This window comes from Quercus lobata, chromosome 3, assembly GCF_001633185.2.
Source record: "Quercus lobata isolate SW786 chromosome 3, ValleyOak3.0 Primary Assembly, whole genome shotgun sequence".
NCBI lineage: Eukaryota > Viridiplantae > Streptophyta > Magnoliopsida > Fagales > Fagaceae > Quercus > Quercus lobata.
In genome coordinates, this window is record NC_044906.1 from 3903585 (window position 1) to 3922789 (window position 19205).

A 19205-nucleotide genomic window follows, 5' to 3' on the forward strand; every position below is an offset into this window, starting at 1 on the left:
AAAATACCACTTAGAAGGCATGTCAGCCTAAAATAAATAAATAAATAATGCCCAAATTTGGTTATTTACTTATTAATTTAGTAAATTTAATCAATTTGATCCCTATATTTTATTAGCGGTCAATTTAGTTTTTGTTATTTTCAAATTGCAATCAATTTAGTTGTTATCGTCTAGACCAAATTGACTAAATTAACTACTGCTAGAAGATATGGACCAAATTAACAACAACTTCAAAATATAAGGATTAAAAAAAAATTGTGAAGGCAGAGAAGGACACAAATAATCGTCCATTGCCCTCCAAAGTTCAAACCATACCTCTCCAAATTCCCTGAAGGGCTTCCCATGTAGTTTTGGGCCACATGAAGATTGAAGGTGGGGAAGATACAAATAATGGGCCTTTAGCTTGTGATATTAATTTGCCCTTCAATTTTCACTTGGGTCGAGCTTGACAAAAAATATGGGCCCTTTGAAAAAAAGTAACTTATATAATATAGAAACTGTGAGCATGTGATCATCATGGTCCACGACCTTAATTTAAAACTGCAAAATAACCGCCATCTAAAAGTCTTAACACCATTTCATGCGTTTGGTCTCACCAGACATTCTCCAACACCTCTCTCTCTCTCTCACACTCATATACACACACAGAAATGAATCCTGGACTGTCAGTCTTGGTATTCATATTTTCTCTTTCTTTCTTGCAAGAAATCTTGGCAGAGAAAGCATGGAAGAAGACCTGTTGCCAAGGTCTACAATTAATGCAGAAGACATACCATCAAGTGTTGCTGGTTCTTCAGCCACGCCTGTTCTTTTACTCAGCACCATAGTCGCCCTCTGCGGTTCTATGAGCACTGGCTGTGCTGTAAGTACCCATTACATTTTCAAAAAGCATCACTAATAATGTTATATATATTATTAGCAATGCTTTTATTTCATTTTGTTTATAAACATTACCCTGTTAGGGACAAACCTTTTTCATCATCTTTTACAATAGATTAGAGTTGTAAATTGTACTGGAACAACATTGTTCTTATACGGACATACCATTAACACCGCTTTTATTATGTAACAATCATAATTGAAAAAAAAAAATATATATATATATATATATATCCCTGTCAAAAAATTGTTTTAGGTATCTCAAAGCTCAATTATTTATATTTATTTTTTAAGTTTGTTTTAGACTTTTAGTACCTAGTTATTATAACAGTGTGACTTTAACTCCTCTTGTAGTTGTATAAAAGTTAAAAACCCTTTTTTTTTTCTTTAGATACGATGGGATTTGGACACCTATAGTGCTTGTTTCGTGATAATTACTTTTTATTATATGAGTAAGACACCAAATAATTTGGTGTGGTTGGGATTCAAACCTAAATCCTTTATATAAAGATTACTATTTTTAAAAAATCATATAAAAAAATCACTACTCCATGGAGCATGAATTAATGCATGATCCATAGGACCAGCAAACTTGGTCTAACCAGTTAAATTATGATTGGTTTGTAGTCAGGATATTCATCACCAGCTGAATCAGGAATCATGGAAGATTTGGATCTCTCTACGGCATCTGTAAGTACTAAATTATTTCTTTATTTCTTAATTTTTCAGTTGTCTTTTATGTATAAATTTATTTTTATTGATAAGGTACCACTTTAAACATGTGACAGAGTCTGTGCAAGAGTAAATGCACATGTCCAACTGATAGATACATGAGCCAAACAATTAATAAACATATATACAAATAATCATTGCGCCTATTAGGTTATCAGTGTTTCTAGACAAACATGTGTATGTATATACGAATTTCACAAATTCACATATCAATTTACACTGGCCAAAAAAGCATAATAACTTTACACTAATATGTATAGTTTTGCACAATATGCAGACATGTAATTGTTCTTCACATATTTATATTGAATTTTCTTTTTTAAGACCTTACCCTTTTGATGAATTGTATTGCCAAGAGTCCAATAGTTTAATAATGCATCTGGTTCTCTCAATGGAGAAAACCTAAGTTGGAACCCCCCCCCCCCCCCCCCTTTCCACCAATTTGTTGTAAGGGCAAAAGAAAATTGTACATGAGACTGAACATTGGAGAAGTTCAGTAGAATGAAATGTTACATTTATCGGTTTGGGTAGAGATGGTTTTGTTGCCAATCAATTCTTTACCTTTACTTATCTTAGATTGTTTCTGCCTTGTGCAGTATTCAGTTTTTGGTTCAATATTGACTATTGGAGGAGTGATAGGTGGATTAATAAGTGGAAAGATAGCAGACCTCATTGGTCGGAGAGGTGTAAGTTTCTTTTGTCACATTTACTAGAAATATGATTTTTTTTTAATTTTTTTTATTATTATATTTTTAATTTCTATCATTTTTTGTTGATATTTTAATGCAGGCAATGTGGTTCTCTGAATTATTCATCTTTGCTGGTTGGCTTGCCATTGCATTTGCAAAGGTTTTTCTATTTCCATTCTTTCTTTCCCCTAAACAATGCTGCACTTGATGAAATATGTTCAATTAATGCAACCAATTCATTTTGTCTTCAAATTTCCTCTATTTGAAGCCAAATGGAGCACCCTATTGAAACCACTTCACATAGAATGAGTTCCAAATCCCAACCAAAATTTAGGAGGAATGTCTTCTTAGTTTAGTTAATAATTAATCTGTTAATATCAAAGAGAAGACATTGTAGAGAGGTGAGAGTGGAAGCATAGCGAGAGAAAGAAAGAGAAGACACAAGGGTTACGTGATTCAGCATAACAACCTATGTCTACATTGTAAAGCCTTAGACGGTTAAAATTTTTATACGTGATGTGGTGAATAATATAAAGAACCCTAATAGGGTATATATAGAGACTAACACAACTAATGTTAGCTGTAGATGGACTTTACATTAAGTTGGGCCTCGTAGGCCATATATAATACCAATACATATTATCTTTAACAAATTCCAATTTTCTTCAGCTACATGTCCATTCCATGAAAAATGTCAATAAAATGCCAGAAGTAGGGACATTGGAAATGATTGTGGTAATATTTATGGTGATTATTCTTTGCAGTTGCTTCCATTGGTTCTTTATTAAATGTTGTTAAAGGATCAGATCAGTGAAAAAATTTATTCAAAATTAGCATGAACCGACTGAAGGAAATTACTGCTTCTACATTTTTCTCTACTGGGCTTCCAACTACTAATAGAGTTCTGTGCTTGGCATAGACTGCTTTTTGGCTGGATTTTGGAAGACTGTTGGTGGGTTTTGGCATTGGAATTATTTGCTACGTAGTAAGTTTTGTAAGTTTGACATTTTATAATTGATTTACCTATTTAAAAGATAAAAAATAGTGATTCTTATAACCAAACAGGTACCAGTATACATTGCAGAAATAACACCCAAGAATCTTAGGGGACAATTTACATCAGCTAATCAGGTTTATCTAAATTATTATGGCTTTAAAATGAACATCCAATTCATTGTTCACTTACTTACCTTTTGTTACTTGTGCAGTTGATTTTATGTTCTGGGCTTTCACTAATATATTTCATTGGAAATGCTGTTACCTGGCGCACCCTGGCTTTATTTGGTATTAATTTTTCTCTGCATAAATTTAATCAGAAATTAAATTCTTAAAAGATAAATTATATTCAAATAAATTTTATTTTCAGGTGCCATTCCATCTCTAGTACAACTTGTGGGATTATTCTTTATTCCGGAGTCTCCCAGATGGTTGGTGAGAAATATTATTTGTATGATGTTTGGATTGTGTGATGAAATAGAAATATAGAATACAATACATGCTTTAATATGTTTTTTGTGGCTTGTTCAACTTGTTAAAAATAATATCAAGTCATTATGTTCACTCTATCAGCTTAAGCTTTTGGGATGCTTTCAGGAGAAACATCTAAACTACTTGTTTTCTTTGGTTTATTTTGTAAAGAAAATATGAGCAGCCATTAAAATGCAAAAAATGATAGAGTGTTTAATTACCGATTGTCCTAAAAGTTTAAACTATTAAGATATGATAAATTTAATCATTTAACTAATATTTCTAACACTCCCCTTACATGTGGGTCAAAACTACCTTTTAATAGGTGAGGTCCAATATGTGAAAATTTAAATGGGAGGTAGGTGGAGGAGACAAGAATCGAAATCAGGATCTCATGCTCTAATACCAAGTTAAATTACCAATTGTCCCAAAAGATTAAGCTATTAGGATACGGTAAATTTAATCATTTAACCAATACTTCTAACAGGGTACAATTTCTCTGCAGGCGAAAATTGGAAAAGAGAAAGAGCTTGAAACTGTTCTACAACGTCTTAGAGGGAAGAATGTTGATATTTCTCAAGAAGCAGCATATATCATTGTAATTTTCCAACTACATGATTTTATGACAGTGTATCAGTGTCATACCCTTAACATTTCTAATTTGTTATGTTTTAAAAACTTCTTTGGCACAACCACAAAAAATGAGATGTGCTCCTGTCTTTTCATAGGATTATACAGAAACCTTTCAACAGCACTCGAAATCTAGAATTCTAGACTTGTTCCAGCAGAGATACACCCATTCCCTGATCGTAAGCCTCACTTATATGTGGCATTTTTACTTTTCAGGGCTTGTACAACCTTTTTACATGTTTTATTTAAATTCATTTAGGTTGGACTTGGGTTGATGTTACTGCAACAGTTTGCTGGAGTCAATGCAATTGCATTTTATGCTAGTTCTATATTTGAAGAAGCTGGTAAATTAACAGCTTTAAAATTTGTTTCATATAACTGATGATAATATTAAGAAATGAAGGAATGATGATTATTACCTCTGGTTTATGGTAGGTTTTTCAAGCAGCATTGGGACTATCTCAATGGCAATTATCCAGGTACTTGGCTCACCATAACTTTGATTGGATATAGGATTCTGCTTGATACATATGACAAACCACATAAACAATCTTTCAACAGATTCCAGCTACTGCCTTAAGTGTATTCTTGACAGATAAATCAGGAAGACGGCCACTTCTTATGGTGAGGACATGGCAAAATCAACTTTAAGCCTATGGTGTGTAGTTTAGTTGACTGCATTAAAGTCTGCTAACTCTTGCAGGTCTCTGCCGCTGGAATGTGCTTAAGTACCTTCCTTGTAGGCTTGGCATTTGCCTTTCAGGTTTCTATTGAAAACAAATTCAAAGCTTCTCTGTCTATTGTTCTGTTTTCCACATATATGAATGATCATTGTTTAAACGTTTTTGTTCCGAGCAGGAGAACACCCAGTTGAAGGAGCTCTCTCCAATCTTGGTGTTCATTGGGATCCTGGTAATAAGGCATAACCTGAAAGATGACCTTTCCCTTCTCTAGAAAAAGCTAGAGATTTCTAAATATAATTTCTCACATTCTGCCTCATCTACACTTTATTGATCAATTAGAAAGTTGGGGCCTGTGGGAATGGGAGTTTCTGAGCTTATTTTGGAAGAAACTCACTGCAATGTTACTGCTAATTGGCACATTGATAATACAAACTAAACATGGTACCCTTTTACAAGAAAAGAACTAAAAACATCTTAGTTGAATTTCCCAGATTTTATATAATCTATGCTTCAACCACGAATTAGAATGCAGACGATTTAAAGCAATTAAGTTATTCAAAGATTAAAAGGTTGCTCTACATTCTATAACTTTCAGGACTAAAACAAGCCTTTTTATCAGCTAAAGCTGCAATTACTGCAATGTTCATACTATGAGCATTATTATGCTTGTGTTTCTTTTATATCCTTAAAAAGCAATAAAGGGGTGTTTATTATTCTATTTTACTTCACCTCTGGACTGAGGTTTTAGACATTGAGATGCTTGTGATTGACTGGCTAATAATCCATGCAGGGTTTTAGCGTAGCTTATTCATTAGGCATGGCAGGATTACCCTGGGTTATAATGTCAGAGGTATGTCAATAATTGAATTCCAAATTGATTTAAAAATTTGTTAACAGGAACTTTGCATAAAAAAGCAAGTATATTGCTCTAATTCAAGGATGAATTTCTATTTCAGATATTCCCTATAAATGTCAAGGGTACTGGTGGAAGCCTTCTGACTTTGGTGAATTGGTCTTGTTCTTGGATTATTTCATACTCTTATAATTACATGACCGAATGGAGTACTGCAGGTAATTGATTCTACCCTATTAATTATGTTATGGAATGGATTAGTATTGAGTATTGACACTTTCACTTTCACTTTCACTTTTTTTGTTTCCTGATTAAAAACACTTTCATTTTTAGTATAAGTTTCTTTGCTCTCTCTTCCATAATCATACATGGATATTTTTGACATACTACATCAGGAACATTTTTCATCTACACGGGCATTTGTGGTTTGACTGTTCTATTCGTCGCGAAAGTCGTACCAGAGACCAAGGGGTGAGCTCTAGAAGAATTACAAGCATCAATTAATCATTTTCTCTAAACAAACAAAGTCAAAGTAATGATAGTTAAAGTTCATGTCATTCATAGTGTATTATAATTGGAGTAATGTTATTACAAAAATTTGGAAGAAATCAGTTAAAAATTTTAGTGTGAGCAATTATATTTCCATCTTTTAGTATTTGTAAAATTGATAGAGATGACACTTTTTGTTATTGCAACTATGAAGTACTTTTACTCGGAGTAAAAGTAAAAAAAACTTAAGACTTAAAGGGGACATGATCCAAGAGACGAGCCATCAATATGTCCTACAATAAAAAGGATATTGTGATGTTGATATTGAGCAACTTGTCATAGCCTAATATAATATGTTCAAATGCAAAAGCAAGACTATGTGCTTACACCACTACTATTTCACTACCAAAAAATTGAGGGGGAGGGACTATGACCACTTACGGTGCAGAAGATCCATATGTACCATTGCCAAAGCAACAGATCCAATAAGAACCTGTATCAAGAAGAGGGAACAAAAGCATAATTCAGCTACAGGGAAGACTAAATGAGCCAAATACAACCTGCAACGAGCAACTGGCCAATTATAATGAGCTCAGAAGGAAGAAAGGGCTTGAACTTTTACCTTGTCAGCAAGGGGATCAAGGTAGGAACCCACTACAGAATTAATTCTCATCTTCCTAGCCATATATCCATCTAGCTACATGATGAATGAAGAAAAATAAAAGCATTTAACATCTCATTTTGACATGCTTGCCAAATACTTACAATAAGAGATGAATCTGTTTAAATAGTTGAGGTCACAATAAAGAAAAGTACCAAAAACTAAACAACCCAATTTGCATAATGAAAACACACACGATACCTTTATTTTATTTGATGCTTCAAATCCATCCAGCTGGTTGAGAAGCTCCAGCATAGTCCGCTGCACTTCACTGTCACCATTGCCACTACCAGATTCCATTCGAGCAGATCCAATACTGTCTATTTCATCCATAAATATGATTGATGGAGCATGTTCCCTGCCAAAGAAAAAGAGAAGTTGATATCCAAAGAGTGTATGATTTACAACCGAATATGCCTCCCTAATCAAGGAAGTAATATGGAGACACAATAAGCATTGGAGTTTAAATGCAGAAAGTAAAAGGGTACACGAGGCAAACCTCCTTTATCTCTTTAATTTGCTGGTCAAGACCGCCAATCATGTCATATGTGGAATCTGGAACCTTTTCAACTTTCATGAGGTTGACCAATGGATCAACTTTGCTTGGCAAGATTAAATGAAGCACATAACTGTCATTACGTAGAGCAACTCTTGTTGATGGAGTTATCTTGGTGATATCGATATTTTTATCAATGTCAACAACATATTTCCGTTCAGGATGAACCTGAGAAACAAGATGAAACATTAGATAAAAATGTATTCAAACTGTTATCAAACCATCTCTTATTAACAAAAAGGCACTCCTAAGGCACTCCTTGTGCATGTAATAGTCGATTCCCTTGCTAAAATATCATTACTTTTCAAAAAAAGAAATAGTTAAGGCACAACTGCAAATTTACAATTGAGTGCATTCAATTAGGAATATTACTTACCTTAACTAAAATCTTATTCTTCCCCATTACTTTGACAACTTCACCAACATATGATCTAGGCTCCTGGAGTAGCTGTAATTCTTCCCTAAGCATTCTCACTGTCAATTTTTTAGATAACGTCATTGACCAAATCCTAACCAAAACTCAAGAAACTAAAAAATATATATCTAGAAACATAAAATAAAATTACTGCAATTGATTAGATGCAATATTTGTGTGTTATGCAATCAACTTTAAATAAATCCATCAATCTTAATGACTAGCCACCCATCCTAATTCCTAAATGAAGAGAATAATAACAAAAGAAATGAAAAATAAGTTAGTATTTAGCATCCCATGACAACCATATCCACCCATTACAATGCCATGACATTTGAGCCAAAACATTGATTAAATGACATCCTGATAACTAAATAGAAGTTGCAGACTCGCCATAAAGCACTTAACTTTCTGATATAGGAATTTTTTTACTCTATGTAAAAAAAAGGGTGTGATAAATTTACATGTAATATAATTACATTGGGAAATCAAAGTGACTCAAGCAGCGTATGACGCTTCATGACAACTGTAATACAATGAATAAAGTCAAAAATCATACAAAGTGAAACCCAATAGAGCTAACTTTAATGCTAAAATACTCTGCACAGTGACACAACAACTTACTGCAAGAGCCTTAGCTGAATCTCCTTCAGTTAAAATCAAGGTACATTTATCAACCACCCACATAAAAAGCCTACAAAAATTTTGAAGCTACGGCTGTATAAATATAAATCGAGTTTGTTTTTCTGATAAAAATCTCGTTATGCTAATTCAAGGTTGCAATATTTGGGAAACAAGCATACCTTTTTATTCAATTAAGGTTTCAAAACCTTCATTCAAATTAGCTCCAACATTAGTGCAGCTACTTGAATGTGAGAGGTAGGGTCCAAGGAAACTGATGAAAAGGTTGATGAGGTTCTAAAGTTGGATATTCTGGATTGTTGGACTCCAGAAAATCATTATAGATGGTCTAAACCCAACATGTTTAACACTCAGATTCAGTCCATCCGTAGTGATTTTCTGGCGTCCAACAATCCAAAATATCGTACTTTAGAACCTCATCAGCCTTTTCATCAGTTTCCTTGGACCCTACCTCTCATGTTCAAGTAGCCGCACTAATATCCACTGCATGTGATTGAATCCCCACCTAGAAAGAGTCATACAGTAGTCTGTGAGATATATACATAATTACTTCCCTAGCTAAGATCATATACCAAGAGCTTAGGCAACTAAAGGGTACAAACCATCAGAGGATAGGATGGCCCCATAACATGTGACTGTTCAGTAGGACGTGGGGGAAAATAAGCAGCATCTCTTTGAATTCCATCTTTACAAGAGTCCTGCAAATCAGATTGTTTAAGAATGAATAGATACAAGTCAACAGTTTGAAAGATATTTGAAGAGAATGCACAAACCTCTAAATCTCTAAAGCCCAAATACTGATCAGCAGAGAATGCACATATACATAGGGAATTTTTTTTTTTTTTTTTTTTTTGAAAAGAAGAATTGGTTAACTATTTCACATTCTACCGTAGATATCCTAAAAATCCTATAAAAGCATGAAAGCATGATATGGTGGATGGAGGGGAGGCACATCAAATGAAAAGAGAATATGTCCATCTTTGGCACTTGGCAGACCCCCAAACTATGGAGCAAGCTCATTATAGATAAGTGGACCACTAACAAACGAGTGGATTTTTTCATTCTCTAGTACTTTTTTTTTTTTGGTTGATAATCTCATCCTATGGTACTTTGATAAAGACATTTCCTTCCCCTCACTAATAGACAAAAACCTAATTAGGTTACTCATCTTTATTGGTTGGAAAGGACATTGTGCATTAAAGGGTCCCTTTCTTCAGTACTTATTTGATACATTTTGCCACCCCTTTGAAACTGCCTGTCTTACAATTACAGCAATGTCATAGGAAAACACCAAAACCTTCCTCCCCCCCCCCCCCCCCCCTAAAAAAAGGGCTTTCCATTTAATTTCTACAACCCATCATCAAGCCTATGGTTTATTGGCCAAATAATTTAGACCAACTCAGAATGTAGATATTACAAAGGATATAGGAAATAAAGACAACTAGACAACAGTCATTTATCTTAATATGCGCATAGTTGCTTGGTAGGATGAAATATCTATTCGAGGGCACTTCTTTGACGTTACTTTCACTTTAGCTTCTACGGCCATTAACCTACATACAAGGAAGTGGGGTGGGTGGAGGGATGGTGGGGCAAGGAGATGGATGGGGGGTGGGTGAAGGGATGGTGGGTGTAGGGGCTGGATGTGGGCTAGGTGAAGGGATGGTGGGCGTAGGAGCTGAATGTGGGTTAGGTGAAGGGATGGTGACGGTAAGGGATGGATGTGGGGTGGATGAAGGGATGGTGGGGCTGGCGGATGCATGTGGGATGGATGCAGAGGGATCAGGGGTAGGGACAAGCTGAGGGGTAGCAACAGGCGGACAAGATTGACATCCGGCCGGAGCTGTGCTCGTGCTTGGGCCGGTAGGCATAGCTGCCTCCTCAATCGGGGCCTCAGGGATAGGAGGTTGGACACGTGTCATCGCCTGCACTGCCGTCAGTACCTCAGTAATGTCGTTGTAGTCCTCCGTGCCCACTGGATAACGCCTCAACAAACGAACGTATCCTTCAATCTGCACATGGAAAAACCACACATATTAGTAATGCAATACGAAATCAACAATGCCAATTGATAATAAAATAAATGTTGGCTCTGCTACTAATAATTGAAAATTAAAGGGAGATGAAGTGCTAAGCAAAAAATGTAGTAACAAACATCATGCTCTCTAAACAGTGGTTTCATGGTAAGAAATACGGTAACATGTAGAAGACATTGAGAAGTTACCAGCAGAGTCACTACAGCACCAGGCCTATCGATGAACCTCCGAGTCACCCTTTTGAACCAGTCGTGGTACTCATGCTGTGGAGGCATATCACCAAGCACTGCTTCACAACGCCGATAAAAGCGATTACCCCACTCAAGGATATGCACAGCATGTTTCAACATCCAATTAACACCGATCTTCCCCCTCAAATCAATGCCATGAAGCACTCTGTCAGTGTTAACATTGCGGGGAATTTCTTAGATCATCCCGAATTGATGAACAACACGATCCGGTGTATGTTTCTCTACTAGGTGGAAACATACAAGCGGCACCGTTGCCGTCCATACGGCCCTCCCTGCAATACACCACGGCGGGAGGTCGTCAAAATGAGCTTCATATGGCTGCCACACCACCTACAATAGCCAAAAAAGAAGTACACAATACATTAGGGAACAATGTTTATATTTCAAAGTTCACGAAACCTATATGGACGTTCGTAAAAGCATAAAATAAGGCATTTTCATACCTGGTCTGGCAACATGGAAGCTAGTTGCTCGTGATACCTGCCCCTGAAGATGTGGGCGGGCCTATTTTTCTTGTTTGGGACCCACAACCACCTACAATCAAGAAGAAGGGATCAATAAGTACTGAGATAATCTTAAAACTATTATGTAATCACATATATTAAATATCAATATAATACTAAAAACTGAAACGTAGCAATTTATGTTAATTGGATGTTAAAACTAAGATATTAAACTAATTAATAATATCAATATCAATATAAAACTAAGATAATGTAATCACATATAACTACTGAGATAATCTTAAAGATATTAAACTAATTAATAATATCACTGGAATAAGAAACGGCCCTTTTAAAAGACAAAGCACAAACTAGCTATATTGAGAGTCACAAAATTATAGTAGATTAACATAATCATATACATTGAACCTCGGTTTAAAATTTTGTTATGTTGACATAAAAAATTTCTAGAAGCCTTTAAAATCAATAAATAAAATCAAGTTACATGATTGTGGGGTTGGTAATGATCACATAACAGTATGTTATAACAGTATGAGGTAGAGACTTACTTCAGGGATAGTGGACCACGTACTGGAGGACCATAAGCACCCACTGGCGGGCCTTGCTCAACTGTCGGGCACAAATAGGGGAACCTGGCCCATGCCCAATACTGGAGCAACAGCAAGCACCCACCAATCTGACTGGTGTCCTCGCTTGCCCTGCATAGCTCTCGATACAACCATGCAAGGCAAGCACTTCCCCAACTATACCTCCGTGGGTTGTGAAGGTCTTCCAACTGCTGCACCCACATTAAATGCACCCTATCGCCAGATTTGTCCATGAATATTGTGTCCCCCAATAGCGCTAGGATGTAGCATCGTGCGTACTTATGCAGCTGATCCTCTTCAGCATCAGGTGGCAATGGGTTAGCAACTTCCTCCAAAAGCCGGTTGATGAGAATCCTCTGCCCATCAAGTTGCTTATGGTTGTTTTGATTTACAGGTCGAAAGCCAAGGAAGTCCCGGCACACATCCACCCAAGTTTTTTGTGTGCTCCCTGTTATAGCGTCACCATCAACAGGAAGCCCGAGAAGAACCTCCACATCCTGCAATGTGATGGTGACCTCACCATGTGGCATGTGAAAGGTGTGAGTCTCGGGCCGCCATCGCTCCACTAAGGCCGTTATCAGGCCATTGTCAATCTCTCTACTCGGGACCCAGAGGAGTCCCTTCAAACCAACTGCATTGATGATGTTCCTCACTCGGTCGTCCACCATTGGAGGTTGCTTGGAGAACTCTGAACTATGGCTACGGCAGGTAATGGACCCTGGATCCTGCACATAACAAAATCATGGATTAATATATGACAACAAATACGTGTACATTGTATGGATTAAATGCATGTGCACAAGTAAATATTTAGTTGAGTGTTTTATCCGTCCATTCCAAATAGCTTCGGACTGATGCGTCGCCTGCTGTGACAACACTGAGTCGTCAATGGGTCCAGGCTGTGTATAGTCAATCCGTCCAGCATTTGCAGCAGCCATACTGAAGAAGAATGATAAGCAGTTAGTTTCAAAATTGAACACACAATATGCTTAAATATATAGGTATGAGTTAGAGCAACTAAAGCCAGTTTGTACAATGAGAATTCAGTAAAAGATGAAAGACTAAACCAAAAGAGGCCAATATGAACACAAAGCTTTTTAGACTTAGGATTTTATTTTTAAGGTTACAGTTTTGAACACACGCAGTTTTTGTATTTATTTTTATTTTTTAGAAGAAGATCACACACAGAATAATGCTTAGTTACAAATACCACAATACAATGAAGGGTTTTGATAAACTTACTATCAAACATGAGATTAAAGGGTAATTTAGGAACATAAAAAAAGAAAAAGAAAAAAGAAACTAATGTATTAATAAATATGATTGATTTCATATCAACAACTAAATAAATTAATTTTTGAATGAAAGAATCCAAATACTAAAAATCCAAATACTTTGAGGCTCGAGTTGCTAAAAATCCAAATACTTTCTAAACCGGCCCTACTAACTATATAGTTAGTTTTTTATGCGTAATTACCCATTTTCGCCAACGAAAGAAATATTGTCAATAATAATACATAATGAAACAAGGAAAATGAATCGAATGAACTTATTACTATAACATGGATCGAATGAACTTTTAAGAGTTTCTCCTCTCCCTTTATAACACTTGGACTAGAGCCACCAAACCATTTACAATATTCTCTATACATGAGGGTCCAACTTCTATTCTTCAATCAACAAGAATTATAACATTACTTCTTTGACAAGGAACAAACTTTCCTCCCATATCAACCAAAAAAAAAAAAAAAAAACGTAATTAAATCAACTTTAATTTCACACCAAGAAAACCTAAATGCTTGACCAAGTCAAAATTAGGAATTCAAGCCAATTTTCAAGAGTTCTTTTGGGTTTATTAATTCCTCTACTTTCTTTCTAACAATAGATATCATAATTTAACATTAATAATCTATCCAAAAACTATATTACTTATGTCATTGAGGAAATTTTTTAGCAAATGAAATATAGAAAACAAAGTGTTTGGCCCTGAAAGTATGACCAGATATCATTTTAGAACAATAGGGCACAAATAATGATTTCTATTGAAGTACATTTGCTAAAAGTAAATTGACAAACTCATTAGCTCAAAAATACTAAATTGTAGTTTTTTCAAAAGAAAGTTGAGAAGTAGAAGATTTACAGCAACAACAAAAAATTTCAGAGCATTTAATATATGTTACTTACCTCGAAAGCTTAAGATACAGCATTAACTAATGGTAATCACTAGAATGACCTTACTTCCTTGTCTAAAGAGCTTGAAGAATTTCTTATATGCTCCTATTTATCAATTAACATATATTGAACTCAAATCTAACATAATAACTTCAACTCTAATTATTTGTTCCAATCCACTGCCCCAAGTTCAAACATGTTGTTCTACAAGTTTATTTACTTTTGTAAACCTCATATGCACTATACTGACAAGGCAATTCTCACCAACTGAGAAAGTGTCCAAAGGTCTTGTATTCTAAGTGACTATCACAGCATATCAGCCCATTTCCAACCCAAATTTTACATACCAAAAGAATTCTAAAAATCCCATAATTTTCCAGATTTAAGCGTCAATATATTGACCAACTATACCACAAATTCAGTGTCAATATTTGACTCTTAAGTCATGTTATAGAGAATCCAAGTCAGTGTTGTCACACTGTATTCTGCTGCAAGTCAGTCCTAGTTAGGAAAACCTAGTGAGATTTCACTGAAATTAAGTTCTTGGGGTTTAACTTTCTACACTATAAATTTCATTCATTCATTTGGTACAAATGCTGAGTTATGCAAGCTCTAATTCCTAAAGAAACATAATTCTGAAAGAAACATAGACTAAGCAACAGAATTTTTATTTCCAAATTTTCAACATACCTCTCTTGACTTAAACTAGTGGTCTCATAGGAGCTTTGAGGTTGTTCTATGCTGTCCTAGCCTCCGCATAGACCAGAAACTCAAACTTGTGCCACGTTCCAGCTTGAGTGATACATGACAAATCAGTTTACCTATGGTGTTTTACACTACAAGAGTGAAACAAACTAGACCATCAGCCTAAGAGCCTCGCCAACACTAACGCACTGAGATATGCTGATTTTGTAATTGTGATCTGGGATACCTCTCATGGGGTTTCTATAGCCTCCATCTCATTAATAGTGAGCAAAGAGGCATAGAGTAACAGCCCAAGGCATTACTCCTTTGAGTAACGCCTAGGACTTACTCCAGGGAGTTCCACAGAGAGACATGCCTACTTTGGGCAGCCCTTTATATCCCTTTTAGTTTCTAACAAATCCAAATGTGCACAATTATTTTCTTAAAAAGTCATACCTAAGTGCACAAAACTTCCACTTTTGCAAGGTCTAGGAGAGGTCATGCTAGGCAATCATACCCACATTTGTTTTTGGAGAGGCTGATTCTCGAATTTGAACCCGTGACCTGTGATGTTTGGTGGAAGGCCCTTGCCGTCGCACCAAGACCCAAATTTTAAAATGCCATACCCAATGTACAAAGCTCCCACTTGTGTGGGGTCTGGGAGAGGTCATTGTAGGCAGCCTTACCTAGTTACTATTCTAATCCATAATGAATTTGGAAGTTAGGTCTTAAAAAAGATTTCTTCCTGTAATCAAAATGTCAACTTCTGCCATTCAATACATGCATTTGAGAAATACTATCTGCCAATTTTACCACATTTAAATCCCATTACGATCCTCCCCAAAATTATTGGCTCCCAAGATAGGGAGCACAGAGATATAGACAAAGTGAATACCAATTGAGAACCAAGCCTGGTCATTGGTTGGCTGCCTCTAGCTCTCATTATCTCTCTCTTTCTAGTCACTTGAAATGATAAAACCCTATTTCCCTATTACCCAGCTTTTAATGTTAGTCCTCACCCCCCCCCCCTCCTCTTCCCCCTAGGATGGGTCTTGCAATAGTGTAAATCATTAAAATTCCCTGAAAATCTTCTAATCTTTGCTAAGGCTGAAAGAAACCAAGCTATAGCTATCAAATACTGCATAGAGAAATTTCAATTATGGTCGAGTCATTCTGTTAATGCGAAGAAATCAAATGTGATTTTTATCAAAAATGTAAATTCCTCAAAAGCCACAGAGATTTGCTCCCATCTTTAACACCAAAAAAGCACCTTTCCACTCAAAATACCTTGGCCTTCCCCTATGTCACAACAAGTCAAGCAGCCACACTCTCAATGAAGTTGAGGAAAAGATTAAGTGTCAAATCTAGAGATCGAAGGACAAGTGCTATCCCAAATATCAAGGGATTGTTTAACAAGGCCAATAGTAGTAGCCTCACCAATTTATATTATGCCTTCTCTCAATTTTTCAAAAATCTGTTTGCTCTAAAATGAATGGGTTGCTTTGATATTTTTGGTGGGGTAGGCCTCTATACCTCAAACCTTGGGATTTCCTTGTGTAAATCTAAAGTGGGAGACTTGGTGTTTTGCCGTATGGAAGATAATGGGGAAGAAACACCATGGGTGAAAATGCTCTAATGTAAATACTTGAGAGGCAAATCCTTCAGAGCAACTAAAGTAGCCTCCAAGAGCTCATGGCAGTGGAAATTAATTCCAAGAGGTAAAGACCTACACCTTGGCTGTAAGGCGTGGGAAAACCCATCAATACCAATCCTTCCCAAACTCTATCTACAAGCAAAGCATTCCCGATTCCCCAATCCTGTCCAGATCAATAGGGTCTTGGACTTAATCACTACAATTCCAATCCAGTGTAATAAGGAACTTATTAGGGCTGATTTTTAAGAAGATTAAGCACCAAATATCCTCATAATCCACTTGTCACAAGATCAGCAACCAGATTAGGTAATTTGGACCCTACACACATTGGCGGAGTCTCACAGCTAAATTGGCTTGCTGATTCAACCAACAACACCATCCTAGATATACTAAACTCTTATCCAATTTCGAATAGAAGAAATTATGAAGCAGTTAGATTCATGGACATTTGAAAAGGCTGATCTAGAAGATTGAATGGAATGTGCTCCCTAGTTGAGCTATGTTAACTCAAGATTCGAGATAGATGACAAATCATGCTTGCTCTGTAATTATGGAGCAGTTCTCATGAACATTTTTAAACTTTAATCCAGAAGATTGCATGCAATGTGCTTCCAATCTTCAATATATTTTTGCAGTACTTGCCTTGTACAGTATCCATAATACAAGAAATATTGGACCGTAACTTTCAGGACTAGTAACTATTGGTAGTGCCACTAGCTCTATGCAACCACCATTACATATCTATCACTAATAGAACGTAATCATTGTCCTAAAATCATAGTCATGAAGGTGAAGTACTGTATATTACAGTAATATACAGTTTAGATACCTGCATGCTAGTCACCTATGCATGATATATAAGAGGCAAAATGCAATATCATGTTTTTGGTTTAGGAAATAATTACAAAGTTATAGTTTCTGACATTCTTTATAATTTTATTGTGGTATAACTAGTCATCATGAAATTACTTGTAAAAGTTTCAGTTTTTCAATACAAACAACAGAGGAATTATTACAAAGTTATTGCCGCCTTCTTAGTCTTATGTCACATAATGAAAATAATACTCAGTGCCAAACAATGTACCTAACTTTTAGGACAAAAACTTGCACACAAACTCACTAAAACGAGTAATTCATTACCTTCACAAACATATCCTTAGCAAATTATATCCCAATCCAGATTTCAAGGGAGCTTCCAATATAGCAAAATGGGTATGTGCAAACTATTGCTTAGTTATAATCAGTTAAGAAAGACACATGGACTCTGGATGTGTAGGAATTCTATGAGATCAATAGCAGAAACAGTGACGAATCAGATGAAAAAAGAATAAAATTGCGTACAACATTCACTGATGAAAAAAGAAAATGTTGAAAATAAAATTTGATATTCCAAAATGGTTTCATAAGTAAAAATAACCACAATTCGTTGACTTCTTAAATGTTCGCAATAATTAGAAAATGGTTAAATTCAGCCAGGATTAACCACCAAACTATCAATTGCCATCAAACATTCAGCAAGAATGACAACATGCTTAAGAAAAGCATATTGTATAAGGAAATTCTAAATCAAAAAACACCTAAAGTTTATAACACCATCCAACAGGAGGAATTCACAAGGGAGTACTCACATACTGAAGATATCATACCACAAACAACAACAACTTAAAATACCAATTTATAGCAAGTGGAGTACACAGTTTTTATTTATTTTGCTGGATATGTAGTTAATTAAGTAATCAGTACAACAACCATTAAAAACTAATGGTAAAACAAGAATATTTTACCTCTATTACAAATTCAGTACAGAAACCAAAATAGAAAAAAAAAAAAAATGAACTGATTACATTGCAAAATGCATAAGGGACTCACCTTTTTTTCTTCTTTTTCTTTCAGATACCGCGTAGACTGGAGACTGAGTTACAACAGAGGGCGAGTGAGAGAGTAGAGAGGGTGACAGGGACGTGCGACAGTGGGTCGGTGAGGGAGAGAGTGAGAGGGTGACTGAGCGGTGAGGCTGAGAGGGTGAGTGGGTTGGGGCCGACGTCGGCGACGGTGACGCTGAGAGAGTGAGAGAAGGAGAGGGTGAGTGAGAGTGGGTCGGTGAGGCTGAGACTGAGAGAAGGGTTTGAGAGAGTGAGAGGTCAGACCGGTGAGGCTGAGAGGGTCAGTGGGTGAGTGGGTCGGCGTCGGTGACGGTGACAGTGACGCTGAGAGAGTGAGAGAAGGAGAGGGTGAGTGAGAGTGGGTCGGAGACTGAGAGAGGGGTTTGACTGATGAGGGAGAGTTAGATTGGAGAGAGCGTTAAATTCAAAAAATTCCTATTAGAAATCGAGTGTCTGAGACTCGATTTCCATGTCTACTCCACGTGGAAATCGAGTCTCAGACACTCGATTTCCACGTATACTCCAGCGTGTTTTTTGCCATGTCAAAGCACGTAAACCGAGCCTTAGAGGCTCGATTTAGAGGTCCAAAATCGAGCCTCTGAGGCTCGAGTTGCTAGAATTCCAAATTGTTTTCAAACCGGACCAACTAACTGAATAGTTAGATTTTTATGGGTAATTACCCATTTTCGCCGTTTACAAATTCTACAAACAACTTTGCATGATTTTTATTCCATACAAAAAGCATCATTGTCTTCTCCTATTCATGGTGGGTCAATGG

At 36.2% G+C, this 19205-nt stretch overlaps 3 protein-coding genes across 3 annotated transcripts; 1 reads left to right on the top strand and 2 right to left on the bottom strand.

Annotated features, from left to right (window-relative positions):
• Nucleotides 1-552: 552 nt before the first annotated feature.
• LOC115981827 (sugar transporter ERD6-like 5) lies at nt 553-6553 on the top strand. The gene is made up of 18 exons (XM_031104210.1): nt 553-862; nt 1507-1569; nt 2208-2297; nt 2401-2460; nt 3220-3285; nt 3366-3431; nt 3509-3584; nt 3667-3731; nt 4273-4365; nt 4496-4576; nt 4657-4741; nt 4833-4876; nt 4959-5021; nt 5101-5160; nt 5256-5309; nt 5871-5930; nt 6037-6151; nt 6329-6553. Exons 1-18 carry the CDS (start codon nt 581-583, stop codon nt 6406-6408), a joined length of 1503 nt encoding a protein of 500 aa, XP_030960070.1. The 5' UTR covers nt 553-580; the 3' UTR covers nt 6409-6553.
• A 24-nt stretch (nt 6554-6577) lies between these two features.
• LOC115981830 (26S proteasome regulatory subunit 7-like) lies at nt 6578-7477 on the bottom strand. The gene is made up of 4 exons (XM_031104214.1): nt 7285-7477; nt 7045-7119; nt 6864-6915; nt 6578-6715 (listed from the first exon to the last, which is right to left on the bottom strand). The coding sequence occupies exons 1-4, from the start codon at nt 7414-7416 to the stop codon at nt 6675-6677; spliced, it is 300 nt and encodes a 99-aa protein (XP_030960074.1). The 5' UTR covers nt 7417-7477; the 3' UTR covers nt 6578-6674.
• A 2291-nt stretch (nt 7478-9768) lies between these two features.
• LOC115981828 (serine/threonine-protein phosphatase 7 long form homolog) lies at nt 9769-18853 on the bottom strand. Its single transcript, XM_031104211.1, has 5 exons — nt 18414-18853; nt 11996-12973; nt 11427-11517; nt 10921-11313; nt 9769-10708 (listed from the first exon to the last, which is right to left on the bottom strand). The coding sequence occupies exons 2-4, from the start codon at nt 12700-12702 to the stop codon at nt 11158-11160; spliced, it is 954 nt and encodes a 317-aa protein (XP_030960071.1). The 5' UTR covers nt 12703-12973; nt 18414-18853; the 3' UTR covers nt 9769-10708; nt 10921-11157.
• Between the last annotated feature and the right edge of the window lie 352 nt (nt 18854-19205).